The 18,940-nt window shown below is 52.3% G+C and overlaps 2 protein-coding genes across 2 annotated transcripts; both read left to right on the forward strand.

Annotated features, from left to right (window-relative positions):
• Positions 1–826: 826 nt before the first annotated feature.
• PIGT (phosphatidylinositol glycan anchor biosynthesis class T) lies at positions 827–6,655 on the forward strand (the record flags this gene model as incomplete). Its single annotated transcript, XM_079543492.1, is given in 13 exon segments — positions 827–868; positions 872–1,000; positions 1,004–1,188; positions 2,399–2,526; positions 3,549–3,649; positions 3,783–3,869; positions 4,199–4,286; positions 4,362–4,459; positions 4,682–4,847; positions 4,952–5,152; positions 5,696–5,861; positions 5,995–6,078; positions 6,403–6,655. Coding segments are annotated over 13 exon segments (1,728 nt in total).
• A 5,240-nt stretch (positions 6,656–11,895) lies between these two features.
• BLCAP (BLCAP apoptosis inducing factor) lies at positions 11,896–14,175 on the forward strand (the record flags this gene model as incomplete). The annotated part of the gene is given in 3 exon segments (XM_079543380.1): positions 11,896–11,936; positions 13,837–13,871; positions 13,874–14,175. Coding segments are annotated over 3 exon segments (378 nt in total).
• Between the last annotated feature and the right edge of the window lie 4,765 nt (positions 14,176–18,940).

Raw genomic sequence — 18,940 nt, forward strand, 5'->3', positions numbered from 1 at the left:
CTTCTGTTTGCTCTGCAAAGCAGGTCATGTGTGGACGGGCAGGTCACCATGCAGTGCTGCATCCATGAGGCAAGCAGCCAGAGGCTGCAGCATGGCACAGCTGACCTCAGGAGATTTGCTGGTGACCTGTAACTACCAGGATGATTTCCTACGCAAACTGGCTGACAGAGTCCATCAGCACACACAGCATCAGCTGCTCCTCCAACATAGTACAGGATCATCATCATCCTGGCTGGAGGCTGATTTGGAGGAGCGAAGGAGGAGCCATTGCAGTGGAGCCCTGTTGCAGCTTGCCTCACTGGCTTCCTGTGAGCCAGGACAAGCAGGGCCTACTACCTCTATCAGCAGATGTAGGCCAGGAAAGTGCTGTCACTGCCCCCGCTGCGTCAGCAGAGCCACAGTCAACCCACAAGTGAAAGAGTGTGGAGATAAGCAACAGGGATGTAGGAACACCGTGTACTCAGCTGTTCCCCAGGGGAACGTTCTTGCCACGCTGCAGGCAGGCAGCCCTGCACAGAGGGCACTGCATCTCTGGGTATGAGGAGCTCCATCACAGCCCTGTGCCAGCATCGTCACAGTGCGGCCTTCCTCCTGAGATTAGCACATGGAAGCAGCGTGCAGAAGAGCCCACTCCCAAAGGAATCTGCTGCCTGCAGGACAGACACATCACAGGGAGACTAGAACGCAGAGGGGCATTCCGAGGAGAGGGAACCGCGGGCAGCGAGGGCAGCGCTGGGCCTTGAGGACAGTCCTCGCAGAGCCCACAGACGGCAGGAGCAAAGGAAAGCTCTCAGAGGAGAACCCAGGCTCCTGCCACGCGGGCTATATGCATGCCGTCACCACTGGAGCCGGCGACAACTCGCTGCCCTGACCGGGCCCGGGCAATGAGAGGGGCGCCGCCCGCACAGCGCGCCACAGCACACAGGCAGCACCGCCGACCCGCACCTCCGCCGCGACGCCGGAAGCGGGCGCCATTGGGCGGCAGGACCGGAAGCGGAAGTAGGTGGGCGGGGCGGGCGGCCATGCTGGCGGCGGGGCTGGTGCTGCTGCTGGCGGCGGGGCTGGGGCAGGGGACAACGCGGGGCGTGCTGCGGGAGGAGCTGCTGCTGCGGCCCCTGCCCGTGGGGGACGTGGCCGCCGTTTTCCAGTTCCGCACGCGCTGGGACGCCGACCTGCAGCACGGGGCAGGTAGGGCGGCGCGGTGACGTTGGAGATGCGGGTGTGACGTCACGTCGGAGGGCGTGCGACGTCGCACGTGCTGTGGTGACGTCACGCGGGGTCGAAGGTCGTGTCGCGCCACGTACCGATAAGGGAGGCGAGGCTACTCGGTGCTGATGCCGTGGGGTGCGGTGACACGGGAACAAGGCTGCGTGATTACATGGGGTTGATGACGTCAGCAGGCGGAGGCGCGGTGTCGCAGCGGTGACGTCATGGCATTCACACCCCCGTAGTCTCTCACTACAGGCTCTTCCCGAAGGCGCTGGGGCAGCTGGTGGCGGCACACGGCGTGCAGGAGCTGCACCTTGCCCTTACGCAGGGCTTCTGGAGTACCCAGAGTTGGGGGCAGCCGCCCCTGGGGGCCCCTGCTGGCGCTGAGCTCTGGGTCTGGTTCCAGGACACCGTCCCTGAGTATGTACCTCCAGCAACCACTGCATCTATGGGATTGTAGCCTTGTCCAGGTGGGATGCAGGGCTGCAGATGGAGAGCAGGCAGCACATCTGTCCCTGCAGCACGGTGTCCATAGCCTCCTCTCCTCAGAGGTACTGCTTGCTGGGGCTTGCCTTCAGCTAGAAATGGTTTGATGTCAGGTGGAGTGAAGGACCTGTAAGAGAGGAACAGCTGTAAGGAGAAACAGAATGGACCTGTGCTCAGTCTGAAGAGCAGAGTGCTGCAGGGAGAGAAGCTCTTGTTCACTCAAGGAACAATTCCCTCTTGTCTCTGTGATGACAAAGCTCTGGCTGTGGTGGCAGGGTTACACCCCAAGCTCTTACCCATGACTCACTTCCTCTGATTCCTATAAACTGTCACCATTCCCTGTCTCACGTTCCCTCTAGCTTGGCTGCAGCAGCTCAGTGTGGATTCACAGAGCTCTCTCTGTCCTGCCATCCCACTGAAAGCTGCCTTAAGTTGCCCCATCCAGCCCCCACCACTTGCTCACTGCTCCCCCAGCCTTACGTACCACTCACTGCCAGCCCAGCTACTGCCCCTGCAGTAAACACCCACATCTCATGTGTTAGAACAAAGCACTGGGAGGGGTGGACAGTGAGTGACCAACAACCTGAAAGCTCCTGAAAGCCAGTGTGGTCACTGCAGTATGTTATTGGATGTTACTGAATTAACACCTGTTGTTCAGAGGCTCCAAGCTAATGAGTAATCTTTGGTGTCTGTTCTCACGCAGTGTTGACAAAGCCTGGAAAGAACTGAGTAACATCCTCTCGGGAATATTCTGTGCTTCTCTGAACTTCATTGACTCCACCAACACAGTCACTCCAACAGCGTCCTTCAAACCCCTGGGTGTAGCCAATGGTGAGCCTGACCCACACATCTGAAGAGCTGGCTTTGTGCACTGACTCTCATCCCTAGCCTTAGTTCTACTGCCCCCATGGCACATCTGGGTGCAGGTCCTGCAGGGACTCCTGCACTAGCAGTGTTTTTTCCTGTGTTGATGTCACTGTGATGAGATATCCCTAGAAAGGGAAATCCTGTGTCCGTGAACAAATACCAGAGAGGCTGGTGCTGTTCTAGCTCGCTCAGGAAAACAAGTGTTCCCACTGTTTCCTGTCAGCTAACCTTACTTCAGCAGCTGGCAGTGCCCTATCTGAATACAGACAGTACAGTGGGGATTGCTAAGTTGCTGGAAGCATTTCCTCTCCCTACTATTGAAGCTTTATTTATGCAGAGGAAACCCGAAATAAATATGTGGCAGGTGCTTGCAAGCCCTTAGCTATCTCTGAAACATGTTTTACAAAGCATCCAGTGAGAACTGCAGGATTTAAGGCACTCTGAAAAAAAATCTGCAAAGAAATACCCTTACTTTAGTCTTTCCAAATCACTCTGAACAAGTAGGATCTATTCCTGATTGAGACTGTGGCATTTTAGGCACCTTCAAAGGGTGCTGGGCTCTGAGGTACACTAGAGAATGGAACTGGTCTGCTTCTGCAGCAGAACCATAGAATCATTAAGGTTGGAAAAGACCTCTTAAGATTGTCTAGTCCAACCATCCACCTACCACCGATGCTGCCCACTAAACCATGTCCCTAAGTGCTACATTTACACTTTCCTTAAACACTTCCAGGGATGAGGACTCTCCCACTTCCCTGTGCAACTTGTTCCAAACTCTTTCAGAGAAGAAATTCTTCCTAATATTCAATCTGAACCTCCTTTAGCACAACTTGAGGCCATTGCCTCTCATCCTATTGCTATTACCTGGGAGAAGAAGCTGACCCCCAACTCTCAGGGAGTCGTAGGGAGTGAATAGGTCTCCCCTGAGCCTCCGCTTCTCCAGGCTAAACAGTCCCAGACTGCTAACTCTCCACTTCCCTACACAGGGACAGATCACCGTCTCCTGCGATATGCCGTCCTGCCCCGGGAGGTGGTCTGCACAGAGAACCTCACACCTTGGAAGAAGCTGCTGCCATGTGGCTCAAAGGTAATGGCGAGTTCTGTTCCAGCACTGGGATACACTCTGTGGAGCTAGGTGCAATTCAGTAATGCGCACAAGGAAGTCTCAAAGCCTTGCAGAGAGCAGACCACGGACTGAGTTTTTCCTCTTCTCCCTGCAGGCTGGTCTGGCTGTGCTGCTCAAGGCTGAGCGGTTGTTCCACAGCAGCTACCACTCGCAGGCAGTGCACATCCGCCCCATCTGCCGGGTAAGCATCAAGCCCAGTGGCTCCCTCCTGCTCCTCCCTCTTTGCTCCAGCAGCTGGGCAGTGCAGGGTGTCTCATGGCCACTTGGTGCTCTACAAATTGAGGAGAATTCAATTTTAGCAAGCTTTAACTGGTGCTGAGTTGTAGGAAGCTTTATCACTCCCTAGGGAAAACTAGTAGCCTCATTGTTGTGACTGCTCAGTGACATGATTTTGGCCACCTCCCCTGCAGTATCTCACACTTTTTCTGGTCTCATGTGCGCCCTGATGGGACTCTTGCAGTCCTTCTGTCTTGCCTTTCCAGAAGGTGTGATTGAAGCTCTCTTCCACAGGATGCTTCCTGCCTGGCTGTTTCCTGGGAGCTCAGGCAGACACTCACTGTGGTCTTTGACAGCTTTACCACTGGCCAAGGAAAGAAAGGTAAGCTCAGCACCACTATGCTGTGCTCCCTACAGCCCAGCTCAAACCATCCATCACTGCATTTGCCTCCCACAGATTGGTCCCTGTTTAAGATGTTCTCTCGCACCCTTACCGACGCGTGTCCTCTGGCATCAGAGAGCAAGGTCTACGTTGACATCTCTCCTAAGAACAAGGTAACACCCATGGATGAGGGAGCTTCCTGCTTTCTCAGTTCAGTGGCACTGAAGCATCCTTGCCTCTTACACCAGGGACTGAGCTCAGAGGTGTCAGCAAGTGTGCTGAACTGGTTGTTGGATGGGAAAGCTCAGGCTGGCTGCTTCTGAGTAGGGTTTTGCCCAGCACCACAATTTATTTCACGAGCAATTTTCCTTTTCATGGTCCACTCGCTTTCTCAGGAAAAAGAGTTACTGGAAGTGACCCCCACACCAACATCTGTACACGAAGCAATTGTCCAAGGAGACAAGACAACCTATGCAGTCTATGACCTGCTCAGCCCTGTGCTCTTCAATGCATCTCGTAGCCTCAATGTGCAGCTGAAGTGGAAGCGGCCTGAAGACAGCTGTGAGTGATCACAGCGTTATCTCCTCTGCACTGCTGGCCAGGGCTGCGGGCCCAAAAGCTCCTGTCATCAGCCTCTCATTCCTCTTTCCTTTTCCTTTCTGCAGCGGAACTGTCAACACCCATAATGCATGCTCAGCGCTATGTAAGTGGGTATGGGCTGCAGACTGGAGAAATCAGCACGCTCATCTACAACACTCACCCATACCGTGCTTTCCCTGTGATCCTGCTGGAGACTGTGCCATGGTATCTGCGACTCTATGTGCACACTCTGACTATCATAACCAAGGGAAAAGAAAACAAGCCAAGTAAGTAGACATTCCTGGCAGCATATTCCATCTGAATCCCTTGGCACAAGCAGCACATTCCAGAGATGGTTTAGTTCCCTCCCTTGGACCCAACAATAACTGGGTAGCATGCCTGGGAAATGAAACATCTTATGGTGTTTTCCCAGCCTTCAATCTACCACTCAAGATTTGCTTTTAATAAGTCTGTCCTATAGACTCACGTGGACAGTGTTTCATAAACCAGCAAGATGCTGAACCAAAGCAAATTGATTTGGGCGGTAAAGGAACCTTAATTTAAAATTGTTGACTTGATTACATTTTACATTTTTACCTTTCTTTTTGAACACTGACTTTCATGCGTCATCATTGCTGAAGACCAGCCAGAGTTAGCTTTAACATGTCTTTTTTTACCCGTGCATCTTCACTTGCCCAGAAGAACTCTTGCCAGGACAGGGGAAGCAAAATTATCCACTCTGTGGAGATCTCTGGGCAGTGTGAGGCTTGACATTCCCCTGCCATTCCCCCCCCCCAGCCCATGCCACTGATGTATGTCTTTGGGGTTAGGTTATATTCACTACCAGCCAGCCCAAGACAGGAAACGACCTCACCTCCTGGAAATGCTGATCCAGCTTCCAGCCAATTCTGCCACCAAGATCACAATCCAGTTTGAGAGGGCTTTACTGAAGTGGACAGAGTACCCGCCTGACCCTAATCACGGCTTCTACGTCAGGTAAAGTCACCTCTCAGCTTCTCATTTCCTTCTGGGTTATGTGCAGCACTTGCTGCCTGGGTTTCTGGGGTGGGAAGAACTTTTGTTCTCTTCACTGGCAAGACTGACACCAATATATCCTTTGTCTTCTTAGTTCATCTGTACTTAGTGCCCTGGTGCCCAGTGTCATTGCAATGAAGGATGTGAATATGGAGGAGAGCCCACTCTTCACCTCACTGTGAGTGTGCCTTTCTGCTGGGAAGAGGGAATGTGCTGCAGGCCTGCTGCAGCTGTCATCCCATCTGGGCTTCACCAGCCTGCAAAACCTCAGGGGTCCTGGAGGGTGTCTGTGGTGTGTCAGGGGTCCTTGTGAGGGAGGCAGCTACAAGAGGCAACTGTTGGTGTAGGTCCCCACTGCCTCTTCTGTGATTTCCTATGGGATTCAGAGGTCTTCAGGAGGGCCTGACCCTAAGGGGCTGTGAGCACTTCCAGAGCCACGCAGGCCTGGGGCTGAACAGCACAGTCTGTCTTGTGCAGGCTGACTCCTGCTTCCCTTCTCCAGGTTTCCTTCCTCCGATGGCTCCAGCTATTTCTTGCGCCTGTACACGGAGCCACTGCTGGTGAACTTGCCAACACCAGACTTCAGCATGCCTTACAATGTCATTTGCCTGACGTGCACGGTGGTGGCTGTGTGCTATGGCTCCTTCTACAACCTGCTAACTAGGACATTCCACGTGGAGGAGCCCAGCCGTGGAGGGCTGGCCAAGCGGCTGGCCAATGTCATCCGCAGGCTCAGGGGTGTGCCGCCCATCTGAGAGCTTGGGGCACGGCCCTGGGAGGAGCAGAGCCCTGCTGCCTCCTGCCTTTGCTGCCTGCATCCCTCTCCTGGGTCCTACAAGCTAAGGGATTGCTTCTGTAATTAAGGTGGGAAGCAGCTCTAAGCTCGTTAACTACTGAACTGCACTTGTACAGGGTTAGGAAACGTGTTAAGTGTTCTGTTTGGGAGAAGGGGTAACTTATGTGCTGGGAATTATGCTGAAAGTAAACTTGAGCTGTTTTGTACATTTGTGCTGCTCCTCTTTGGGTTTGTTTCCTGACACCACAGGCAGAGGGAGCCCCGTGTGCTGTGGGGCTGCAGCAAAGTGCTGCAGTCAGTGGGAGCAGATGCAGAGAGCTGTAGGGCAGCACAGGGATCAGAGGTGGTGCCACCTGCTCTGCCACAGTGCCACATTCCAGTGCTCTCCTTCCAGCCTGTACCACAGCTGAGCCACTTTACAAACGAACCATCAGTTGTGGGCACTAAATTGCCTGCTTGTCCCCTCTTTCACCCCCAGGGTTCGCTTGCCAGCTCAGAGCAGCCATGAGCACACAGAGCCTCACTTGGCAGATTTTGAACCACTGCCCTCCTACAGCAGCACAGGATACCTCTCTGCTGCCCCCAGGCACCATTCATACTGAATCCGTGCATCTCTGCGTCTGCACTGCAGTGCCAGCACTGGCCCAGCAGTGCCCAGCAGCACTGTGCACACAGCAGGGCACCATTCTGCACAGCACACACTTCAGCTTTGCTGCCGTTAGCAACCTGCAGCGGGAGGACAAGTGCCGTAGCGTGGCCTGGGACGGTGCCGCTATCAAATCACAAGAACTTCAGCATAACTCCCGTTCACCCCTCCATACCAGCGACTCTCACTCCTCCGCAGCCCCTCGGCCATCCGCACCAGCAGCGCACAGAAGCGCAGGTCAAACAACGGAGCCGCGCGCATGACAACATCGCGCATGTGCAGTGCTTTCAGTCCCCTCGTCCATCTGCAGCGCATGCGCAGTGCTCTCAACTCGTCCGCCATCAGCCGCGCGTGCGCAGTATTCTCAGTCCACTCGGCTACCTGCCACGCATGCGCAGTTCCCACCCCGCGCGGCTGCCCGCGGCGCCGCCTGACGGAGCGGCCGCGCTGCCCCCGCCGCCGCCTGAGCGCGGCCCGCGGCGGAGCCAGTGCGGGGCGGCGGGGCCGGGCCGGGGGAGGCGGGGAGGGAGGGTGGAGAGGTCCCCGGGCGGGCGTCGGCACGCGGCTCCGAATCGGCCTCTCCTCTCCCTCCGCAGGGCGCGGCGCGTGGAGACGGCCCAGGGATGGCGGTGTGAGGCGGCGGCACCGCGCCGTGAGTACGGGCCGGGCCCCGCGCGGGGGAGGGCAGGCGCCGCCGGCCGGGCCGGAGCTGGGCGACAGAGGGCGGGAGGGCAGGCGGAGGAGCGCCGCGACACCGGCGGGATCGGGCCGCCGTCGGCGTTGCACTTTGCTTCCCCGCCGCTCTCTGCTCCCCTTTCCCTGTAGCTGTGCCGGGCGGCCCTCCCGGCACTGAACTCTGAAGGAGCCCGCTGCCAGAACAACCCATCTTACAAACGTGGAACGGCTTCTGCCTTTCCAGCCTGTGTGTCACGGCTCCCCAGAACGCGCTGTGGATTTGCCTCGATTTGCGAGGCAGAAATCTGAGTCCTGTACTCACGCTCACACGTCGTGGTGTCAGAGGCACAAAGAGGGTTTCCTGAGGGGATCCGAAAGAAAAATAGTGGTGTTCTTTAGGGAATGTAGAATAGGCCAGGAATTTTATGGTTATTGGCAAGTTAAGGCCAAGGGGGTGGAGAATAAGATCCAGTGATAATTAAATTAGTACAAAGGAGAATAGCAGCACTTGACAATTGTTGATGTTAGCTCTACCATAGAGCTAACTGAGTTAAGGTTCTGCTTCTGTGATTTCCCGCTCTGAAAAACAGCCCTGCCATCCTCTCTCTCCTGTCCAGAGGTTCATCGGCTCTATATTGGCTTTAACTGTGCTGCGGTCCGAGCAGGCAGGTCTGCACGGTAACTGGACACTGTCTGATCAATTCCCCAGTGAAGTAACGAAGCTGTGAGAGCAGCCCTGGAAATGGTAACAAGTGTCTCAGCAGATGTCTACACTTTCCATGAAAGGAGTGTTGCTGTGGATTGTCTCTAGCTTGAGAAACCAGAACACTTTGTAACCCCTGAGGCTTGATTAATCAAGGATTTGCTGCTCTTTTGGAAAAGCGTTTGCAATTCTATTGCACCATTTCTGAGTCTCCACCAAGTGTTCCAAGGCATGAACTTATCAAAGAATGGCATAAGGCTTTTGCCAGAAATGGAAGGCTCACTTTTTCCAGCTGAGTCATACTGGCAGATAAACTTAAACTAAAAAAAAAAAAAGAAAAAACAAACAAAAAACACAGAAAAACAGCCGGAATTACCAGAATAAAAGCTGACATTAAATCTCTGATATTACAGATAGGTCTTAAAAGTTTGAACAGTTGTGGTTCTTGGTTATTTTGTATGTCTGTTTTTAAGAGATAGCACTGACATGTAGAATGCTGGGCTGTTGTTTTTCTTAGCTGAAAATAATAATAAAAAAAATTGTCACTTAATAGCTCCTCCACCTCTTTCTCCCCAGTGCTTTGGATATTGTATTTAGCAGCTGTTTTGGACACTGGACAGTATTTGCAAGTTGGTTTTAAACACATGCTGGCAGCAGGAAGCTCTGCCCACACACATAACTTAAAGCTGCATGGCTGCAATGAGGTTCTGGATCTGAACTGTTTTAAGCAAACTGTGCTATAGGTGAGCCTTATGCACAGCAAACTCAGTGCACATCCCTGAGGCACACTTTAAGTGTATACACACTTTAACTTGGGAGATTTTTATCTAGATATGTGGCTTTTGGTTCCCAAGCAGGAATTTGAGCTCCTGGGAGAGGGGTAAATGGACTGCTTAAGGAGTTAAGACTTTCTCAAGAAAGATATTAACTCAGTTGTGACATACTGATACAGGAAACTTGCTGGGTATGAGCACTTGTCAGCCTCACAGTTTCTGGATTAGCTTGTGGAATACCAAGGAACACCTTGCTAGCTCCTCACGTGGATTTAATACTGCAAAATACTAGACTTGTGAAGGGCCACAGAGATGATCAGGGGGCTGCAGCACCTTCCCTATGAAGACAGGCTGAGGGAGCTGGGCTTGTTCAGCCTGGAGAAAAGAAGGCTGGGGGTGACTTCACTGCAGCCTTCAGTACCTAAAGGGAGCCTACAAACAGGAGGGGAATCAACTCTTTGAAAGAGTTGATAACTGCAGGACAAGGGGAAATGGTTTGAAGTTGAGGGAGGGAAGATTGAGGTTGGATGTCAGGGGGAATTTCTTTACTATGAGAGCGGTGAGGTGCTGGAACAGCTGCCCAGAAAGGCTGTGGATGCCCCGTCCATCCCTGGAGGTGTTCAAGGCCAGGTTGGATGGGGCCCTGGGCAGCCTGGGCTGCTATGAAATGGGGAGGTTGGTGGCCCTGAGTGTGGCACCGGGGTTGGAGATTCGTGATCCTTGAGGTCCCTGCCAACCCTGGCCGTTCTGTGATCCTGTGACTTGTCCTAATTAATGCTTTGTTTTTCTTTCTGGGTGGGAAAGGTGTGCCTGTCTGCCTGCATAGGAATCTGAAAGTCTTCCCCACAAACATGCCAATAAGAACTGCTGGATTTGAATGGTCTTGGGAGGGAGGGAAGATGAGAGAAGGAAGGACTCTGCACGCTGTGGAAACTGATTAATAGGCATGTGGAAAAGCGTCGGTGTTTGCTTACTAACGAAGTGTGCAGGGAACCTCCCCACACTGCAGGAAGCGTTAGGGAGGAGGCTGCAGCAGCGCCTGGAGATCTGAGGGGAGCCCAGAGTGCTGGCAGCAGGGAGAGCAGCAGGAGCATCACGAGCTGTGCTGCCGAGGGGGCTGGAGCAAGTTGGTGTGGCTCTGATTGCTGTGGAGGAGCCCGAGGTGCTGCATGAAGAGGAACTGATGGTAAACTCAGCAGCAGCCAAGTCAGATGACTTGAGCACTCCTGAGGATAGCAGGACAGCGGGCTGCTAAAGAATGAGATGAGTCACACGGGCAGGGGAGAACGAGAGCAACTGGTTGAGGGAAAGCAGGGCGCGTTGTGAAACAGGGTGCTGGTAGAAGCGCTGTTGGCCGACAGGTAATTATTTGTTCTGGGACACGGTAATCTTTTGCTTGGATCATAAGGAGGGGACAAAGAAAGCAAGGGAGGAATGTCTCATTTGCAAGTTTCACCAGCAGACTGTTGCTTGAGAATCCAGGCAGATCTGCATAACCTGCGTGCTGTTATGGCTTTGAGAAGGGACTCTCTATCCTGGATGCTGAGGGAGTGATTCTTCCCTGTTCGGTGAAGAGCTGACAATGGGAGGCACCATTTCTCTGCAGGAAACCCTCAGCAGAAGGAGAATTGATCGTTTGGAAAGAGAACTTTATCCCTCTGCCAGCAGTATAAAGGACTGCGCTGAAGAGTGGGGAAGAGCACGAGTCTTAATTGTGGAAAATCCCACGAGGAATACAGGGGTGTGAAAGTTTCAAGTAGCAGTTACCTTATCCAGGATCAGCTGTGGGATCACATAGACAATGTTTTTTTCAGCCCTTAACTAGTGTAGAGTTAAGAGGCATGGAAAATAAGAGCAAACTGACTACAGATACAAGACTAACTGTTCAAACATCTGCATTTGTTTGAAGTGTAAGAGTTCTGGAGATGTGAGGGCACTGACGTAAAACTTCATAGTAAAGAAAGACACTGTGAAGTGTTTCTTTGTTCTGCAGAGTGGTTTTTCTGATTGCTGCAAGCAGCTGGCTCTTCAGGAAGTACCCATATTTAACAGTGATTAACTTGGTGTGAGGCCTGTGTCTGTGGTGGGAAAGAGACTGCAGGAAACTTCAAGGAGAGAGCACTCTGGAGGGTGGCTGGAGATGGTTGATGCAGCACAACTTGACTTACTGGAGGCAATGTGGTCTCTGCCTCAGCAGGACAGGAAATAGAAGTTGGGGTAGTGGGGTTCATTTATCATCTGTTCAAATCTCTGTTGAATCTTTTCTCAGAACAATTCCCAGTTAAGAAGTTACCTAATGATTCAGCAGTGCTTTTCTCTCCAGAAGCAGCTAACTGATTCACAGAGGCCAGCAGACAGCATTTTTTGCTGTGGAATGAGTAATTGTTATTCCCAGTTCACGGATGAGGAAAACTGGCGTGGGACTGGACTTGCCCGTGAAGATATGAGCTGCATAAGACAGGACCAGCACTGAGATTGTATTCCTTCAGTTTTACTGTAGCTACACTGCAGTGTAAAATAACTTCTTCCCTATTCCTCTGGCTGCCTAACTGAACCCCAGCTGCCCTCTGCAGGAGAGCACTCTCTAGCAGGACAGGCAGCACAACATGCTTCCCCCGAATTCTCTGAATCTGTTTGCTCTGGAGATTTTGGCCTGTGCTGTTTTCCACTAACATTAGAAGAGATCCTGCTGCTGGGTGCACAGTGGATGGCAGCGTGCTTCCTGCTCCTGACACCAGGGCTGCTTGGTACCAAGGAGCTGTGAGACACAGGCCTGACCTCAGTGGGGGTTTGGAAGAGAATCGTGTGGTTTTCTCTTGGCTCTTCTGTGCGCTCCCTCATTCGCTCTCGCAGTGCCAGGAAATCCCTTCTTCTGCCAACAGGACCCAGAGGAATGTGCTGTTTGTTTACTTTCTCACTCTTTCATCCTTCTAACCTTCCCACACCCCCAGCTCTAAGCCTAACAGGCTCAGCTCAGCCCTTCATCCCTCTGACAGTACTGCTCAGCTGAATATTTTCAGAAAAAGGATTGCAAGAAAAAAGCTTATTCTGACCAGGATCTGCATAGCTGGAGCAGGGCTGGGCTGTGCTCTTGCCTTTATTTCTCTGCCTTGACTGGCAGCTGCCTCACTCAGTTGGCTGCATGTCACCATGACGTACCATAGGATAACAGGGAAGAGCCCACTTCCCAAGCTCTGCTCTCTTTCAGCACTCCCCTTGTATAATTATTCCTTTCTAGGGTAGTAAGCTCCATGTGCCCCATCTCATTCTTTCCCTGCTTCATAAACTGAAGGAAATCTTGTCTGTTATTTTCCCCAAGAATATCTTTATCTTCTAATGCTGCTTTATTAGATGGCTGAACTCTGTTCTTTTGCCCTCTTTTAATAATTCTGTCTTGGTGAAAATATATCTGGGGCATTTTAATATTTTAAAGCCCTCCAGAATTCTTGAATGAGTATGTTTGAATTGCTTAGAAATAAAAATCAAAACAGCACAGTTGATCTAGTTGCTAAAGATAGAAGTGTATTTTCTGGACCTCTGGTGTGCTGCCATCCCTGGTTAGCAGCCCTTGAAGCTCACTGTGTCCACAAGGTTTTATGATAATCCAAGGGAGGAAATCCTGTGTTTACTGCACTTATGAAAATTGCCATTTTGAGATGGTCCTCTCTTTGATTCATTTGCATACTTTGTCTTATCTGACTTGAGCTGATTGGCAAGGATTATAAATCCCTTAAGCAGGGACTGTCCTCCCCTTTGTTTTACAGCACAGGGCTTTCCTGGGCAGCTGCATGTCTAGATTGCTTTTTTCTTTTGCTGTTTAAGACATCAGAGTGGGTCTGCGCGTGGGGAGGAAGCAGTTTGTGTCCTTAACACTTCCTATAAGCATGGCTAAGCACCAGACCTGCCATTTTTCCCTTCCTTTGTACCACCTATGAGTGTTACCACTCAACTGCATGTTTTTCCCATCACTTTTAGGCTTCGGGCAGCCTCGGATAAATACATGTGTAAGAAGGGCTGCAGTTGCTTGTTTTTCTTTCTGTTGTTTCCTCTTCCACCTTTTTGTGTCTGCACTGCACTAAAGAAAAGTGTCAATCACTACTCAGGGTAAAAGCCTAAGAAACAGAGAGAGCACAGAAGGGATACATTTCTATATCAGCAATAGAGAATCTCATCCCCAGCTGTGGGCTTCAGAAAGCAGAGTTTCTACCAATGCTGAGACACACCAGAGTTTAGTACTAGGAGCTGAAACATCAGCAGCATGCAGTGCTCGAGTGAGCCGTAGAAGAGCTGCTGTTGGCCCGTTTGCTGATTGTCTGCCTGTCTTTCTCACCTCCCCCCTACAGGACAGCCCACCTGAGGAGCTGCTGGAGACTGGAGCACCGACTGCTGCTGCCACAAGGCCCCGCCAGCCAGACACGATGTACTGCCTCCAGTGGTTGCTGCCTGTCCTGCTCATCCCCAAGCCCCTCAACCCAGCCTTGTGGTTCAGTCACTCAATGTTCATGGGCTTCTACCTGCTCAGTTTCCTCCTGGAACGGAAACCTTGCACAATCTGTGCCTTGGTCTTCCTGGCAGCTCTGTTCCTCATCTGCTACAGCTGCTGGGGGAACTGCTTCTTGTATCACTGCACAGGATCCCAGTTGCCAGAATCAGCTCACGATCCCAGTATAGTGGGCACCTAGAAAACTATTATCTTCCAGTTTGCTGACAGCTCTGGTTTTGCTTTTAATTGGGGGGGGGAGGGTCTAGGGAACAGGGTTGGGTTGTGTTAGGCACGTGATTGAAGTAAAAACAGCCTATTTCCTGTAATGTATGTGTGGACTAGAGTGGTAAATTCCTGACCAGCCTGTGAAATTTGACTTGTTTACTGTGTGAACTCTTGCAGCGCCCCCTGCTTTTTTAGAAGCAGAAGTTTTTTTTTCCTTCCCATATCACTGGGAATGGACACCAGCCCTCCTATCTGAGAACTGGTGGAGGAAAGAGCTGTTGGCCTCTGACTGTTGCACGGTGGTGGAGTTGTGTGTCACTCTCTTGTTGGCCACGGTGATCTAACACTGATTCTGCTCAAGTAGCTCCAGGATCCTCTCCATCCTTCACTTTGTGGGGAGCCAGCCTTCTCACCTTGCTGATCAAAGGACAGCTCAACAGCTCACAGATGCACTTGGCCAAAAGCTGCTGGAGCCAGAGGCAGTTGAGTCATCTCCTGCTGCTCAGCCTGCCAAAGAGATGTGTGCACTGCCCAAGTGCTTTCTGAACTACTAATGCTCCAAGATCATAGCCTGAAAGCCTCAGTTACGCTGCTGCTTTTATAAAGCCTCACAGGCAGCAGACTGCCTCTTCCCCTGCTAGATTTCCAGGGTTTACCAAATTGACTGCAACAAGATGTGGGATTTTTCAGAAACTCTATGAACATCACCTGAGAAAACCAAACAGTGGCTCAAAAGTCTGGGTGCGTGCAGAGCAAGAGAAGATCCTGAGGTGTAGGCACGGCCTGAAGCCAGCGATGCCATCAGTGGACAGATGACTTTCAATGACTGTTCTCAGGCTGATGGTGACAGAAGGTGCTGATGCTGTGGCTTGGTGATGGAGGCACTGGGTACTCCTGTGTCCTCTCCCTGGCTCCCCTGGGTGATGGTGGGTTGCTTGCACACAGGCACTGTTGTGCAGAGCTTTGCCCTGCGCAGTTCTCTCCATAGAAGTGGCTCTTGGGGAGCCTTCCCTGGGGCAGCAGCTTGCTTATGAGAAACTGAAGTCAACACCAAGTATTGACTGCACTGTCTGAGAGTTCTCTCAATTGCCATCTGCTCATCTTCAATCTCAAAGGGGAACGCAGCAGAAGTGGCTGCTGCTGTCCCAAGGAAGTTCAGGCTATGAAATTGTGAAACTTCCAGAATATTGTTTGTTCATTGCACAGCTGTTCAAAATGTTTAATAAAGCTTTATAGACTTTGGTCTGTGGACTATTGCCCTGACTACTGTTCGTCACAGCTGCCTTAGCCCAGCAGTCACGCAGCTCAGTGTTGTTTTGTTCCAAGCACAGTAATGCAATCTCTAGTAAGAGACAGAGCCTGTTGGCCCTGTAACTCGCAGTGCTGACTCCTCTTTAAGTGTTTCACCTAACCCTGGGCGAGCCAGGGAGCGTACTGGCAGTTCCCAGAACAAGCTCACTTTGCACGCAACACAGCAGGTGCTTCTGGCTGCATCTCCGCACTTCCACGACAGATTCCTCTCCTTTCCTTGCAGCTTAAGGAAGGCACAGAACTGACAGCCTAATCCCCAGCAGGGAGCCGTTCTCTGCAGAGGCACTGTGAGCCCATCCCACGCTGCCCAGTGCTGTGCCTCATGTCAGCCCCTGCCCGCAGCTCTGCCCAGCGCTGGGTGAGATGGGCTTGTGGAAGCGCTGTGCCCGGCTACAACCAGTTATCAGCACACGTGGGAGCCAAAATGCACTGCTGGAACCAAAACCAACCTCTGCCCTCACTCCTGGCCACTGAGTCCAAGTTGGAAAGCATCCAGCGTGTATCTGTTTGTACGTTTTAAAGTGCGTGCCACATCACCGAGGGGAGACGTGACAGCTCTGTCACTGAGCTACAGGGAATCCCTGTAGCTGCCAGTAGTTACAGCGTAAATAAACAGAAGGGAAAGGTACAGCTCGTTTGCAAGGCACGGCCGTGCAGTTGGAGCGCTCTGAGCAGCTTTCAAGTTTTGTTTATTTAAGCTATGAGGATTGTTTTATTTAAACTAATGCAGTCATCTCTTTTAAGAGTCCATTTGGGTTGCTAACTAACCAAGCTGCACTTCACTGCAATTTAAATAAATCCTAGCCACAAAGCCAGACGGTTTGGGTGAGAGCAAGCCCTGCCTTCGCCCATCAGCCCGACCCAGGACGCGGCTGCGGCTTCCCCAGTGCGAGGCCTGGCGTGGGGAGCGCGGCACTTCAAAAGAGGGACAGAGGCGGCGGCAGAGATCTCGACCGATGCTTAAGCAGCGTGCTTTTCGTGGTGCTCCCTCCCCAGATGTAGTGACGAGCCCTTTGATACGCACAGAGCCCTCACGGAGTGCTATCCGACGCTTCACAGCGCTGAGATACCATCTTCATTTTGAAGATAGAAAATTAAAGCAACTTCATCTCGGTCAGACAGACAGCCCGAGGTAGAGCAGGAACCCAGCCGGGATCCCATGCTAATGCCCTGATCCCCAGCTCATCCTCTATAAAGAGACCGCGAAAAACCAGCCTGCAACTGCAGAACAGGTCAAACCCGACCGCGTACCAAGAGCATCATCACGGCTTGTGCTCGTGTGCTGCGAATTGCACAGAGCCCACACGAGTGCAGTGCCTGCTCCAGCTACACAGCAGCATCGCAGTGCTCCCCGAGAGCCACCCCACCAGGAGGGCAGCACAGCTCCAGCACTGCGGTCCCTGCCTGCCCTCGGGACCGTGCAGTGATGAGGAAAGCAATGGGGCTCAGAGCAGAGCGGTGCCAGGTCCTACGGAGCCCAGGCACTGCCCAGAAGGGATCTGGCACAGAACATCTCATCACCTTGTTTTATAATAAGGTGCCCATCTGCCTCGTGTTCCCTGGTTGCAGGAGCCTTAAGCCATCCCTTTGCCTTTCCATCATAACGAGGTCATTTTCTAGGTCACCCAACAGAGAAGCAGCATGGTGGGGTCAGGAGAGGAAAACAACGTCAGCCCTGCCACAAGCACACCCTGCTCTGCACCAGGGGCCCTTCTGCTGGGTTTGGATGATAGGAGAAACCCCAGAGCCAGACCAAGACTCACTCCAGGGCACTGCAGCCCACACAGTGAGTTGGGGCTGCTCCCTGCACAGCCACAAACGCAGAAAATACACAGCGGGGCTTCCCACATCCCAACCCCAGCTCTACAGAACCCCTGCCCCACTGCAAGGACAAAGCCCAGGGCTGCAGCAGCCCTAGCAGAGTACCAACCACCCTTTCCCACCCATCACACATAGACTGAGACATTCACCACCAAAGATACCCTCTCCATCACTTAATTACTTTAGCAAGTAAATCATAAAGCATTAAACACTTAAGATGATGAAATCAACTCACCAGCCCTCAGAGGCAGAGCAGCACGCAGGGCACCAGAACCACCACAGGTCACTGAGGCTCAGCCACAGCCCCACTCTCTGAAGGCCTATTCCCACAAATCAATTACTTCATCACCAACTGAGGGATTCCAATCAGCATCCACTAATTACCCTAATGAAGCAAACCTGCTCCCAGCCAGCTCACTGAGCAGCAGCTGAAGGAGGCTGCAATCAGCACAGACAGGGGTGTCCCAGGGCAGACGGATACAGGACAAAAGCTGTGTGTGCCCCATAGTTCCCTCACCCGACTGATGCTCCCCCCCAAGACAACCCTGAGAGCCACGTGGGACCCTTTAGGGATGCCAAGAGGTCCTCCTTCACCATACACAACCCACAGCCATCTGTTTGGTGAGGTCTGTTTGTCTTTAATTATCAAATTGCAAAGTATTTACAACACCATCATCAGTTTCAAAGCATCTCCACCCTCCCCAACCCCCCCACCACACCAGACATGGTCAGATTTTTCCAAAGTTTTATTATTATCACAAAAAAAAAAAAAAAAAAAAAAAAAAAAAAAAAAAAAAAAATTCTTACTTTGACACTGAAAGAGGCAGAGGAGGAGTGGGCCGGGAGAAAAACAGATCCACACGTCCTCTGCACAGTTGATGGGAGATGTTACAAAATGCTTTAAAAAATGGTACCAGCAGAAGAGAATGTCTCACACAGAGCTGCTTTGTGCCAAACAACATCACTGTGGGGGTGGGGGGGAAGTAACCCCCTGCTCTTCACTGGCTTCAGCAACAGACCAGCAGTGGAGGGGAGGGCATGGGTGGGCTAGCAGCCCCCAGCGCTGCTCCATGCTACAGGAAACCAAAGGTTGTGTGTCCATGCGTGTGTTTGCCTTTTTTCCCCCTCCCCAGCTCTTGGCTCGCAGCTGGCCACTGCCCACTCCCACGTGCTGCTCTCAGAGCTTTTCCCTACGGCTGCAGGCACAGCTGTGCACACTGTGTGGTGATGGCACACAAACGTCATGGGATGCGGAGGTTAAAAGGTTGGGGTGCAGCAGAGCCTGCACCAAGGTGGACACAGGAAATGTGCTGGGGGACGAAGGGCTCTGAGTCCCATTGTGAGTACGGAAATCCATGGAAACAGTCCTCCAGGCCAAGGTGGGGTCCCTCCATACTGCTAAGAGCCCCTCCGTACTGAGTTCACTATTAAAACAGAGCCACCGACTGAGAACTCGGGTAATAAATAAGATGCCGGGGAGTGAGTGGGAGGCAGCAGCAGCTCAGCTTGGTGCTCCGGAGGCATTTTTGGCACTGGGTGTGAGTGATGGATAAGAGGTCCAGGACGCAGGTGGCGATGGTGTGATGAGGGGCTCCAGCTGGGGACAG

Source organism: Tetrao urogallus, assembly GCF_951394365.1.
Source record: "Tetrao urogallus genome assembly, chromosome: 16".
Taxonomy (NCBI): domain Eukaryota; kingdom Metazoa; phylum Chordata; class Aves; order Galliformes; family Phasianidae; genus Tetrao; species Tetrao urogallus.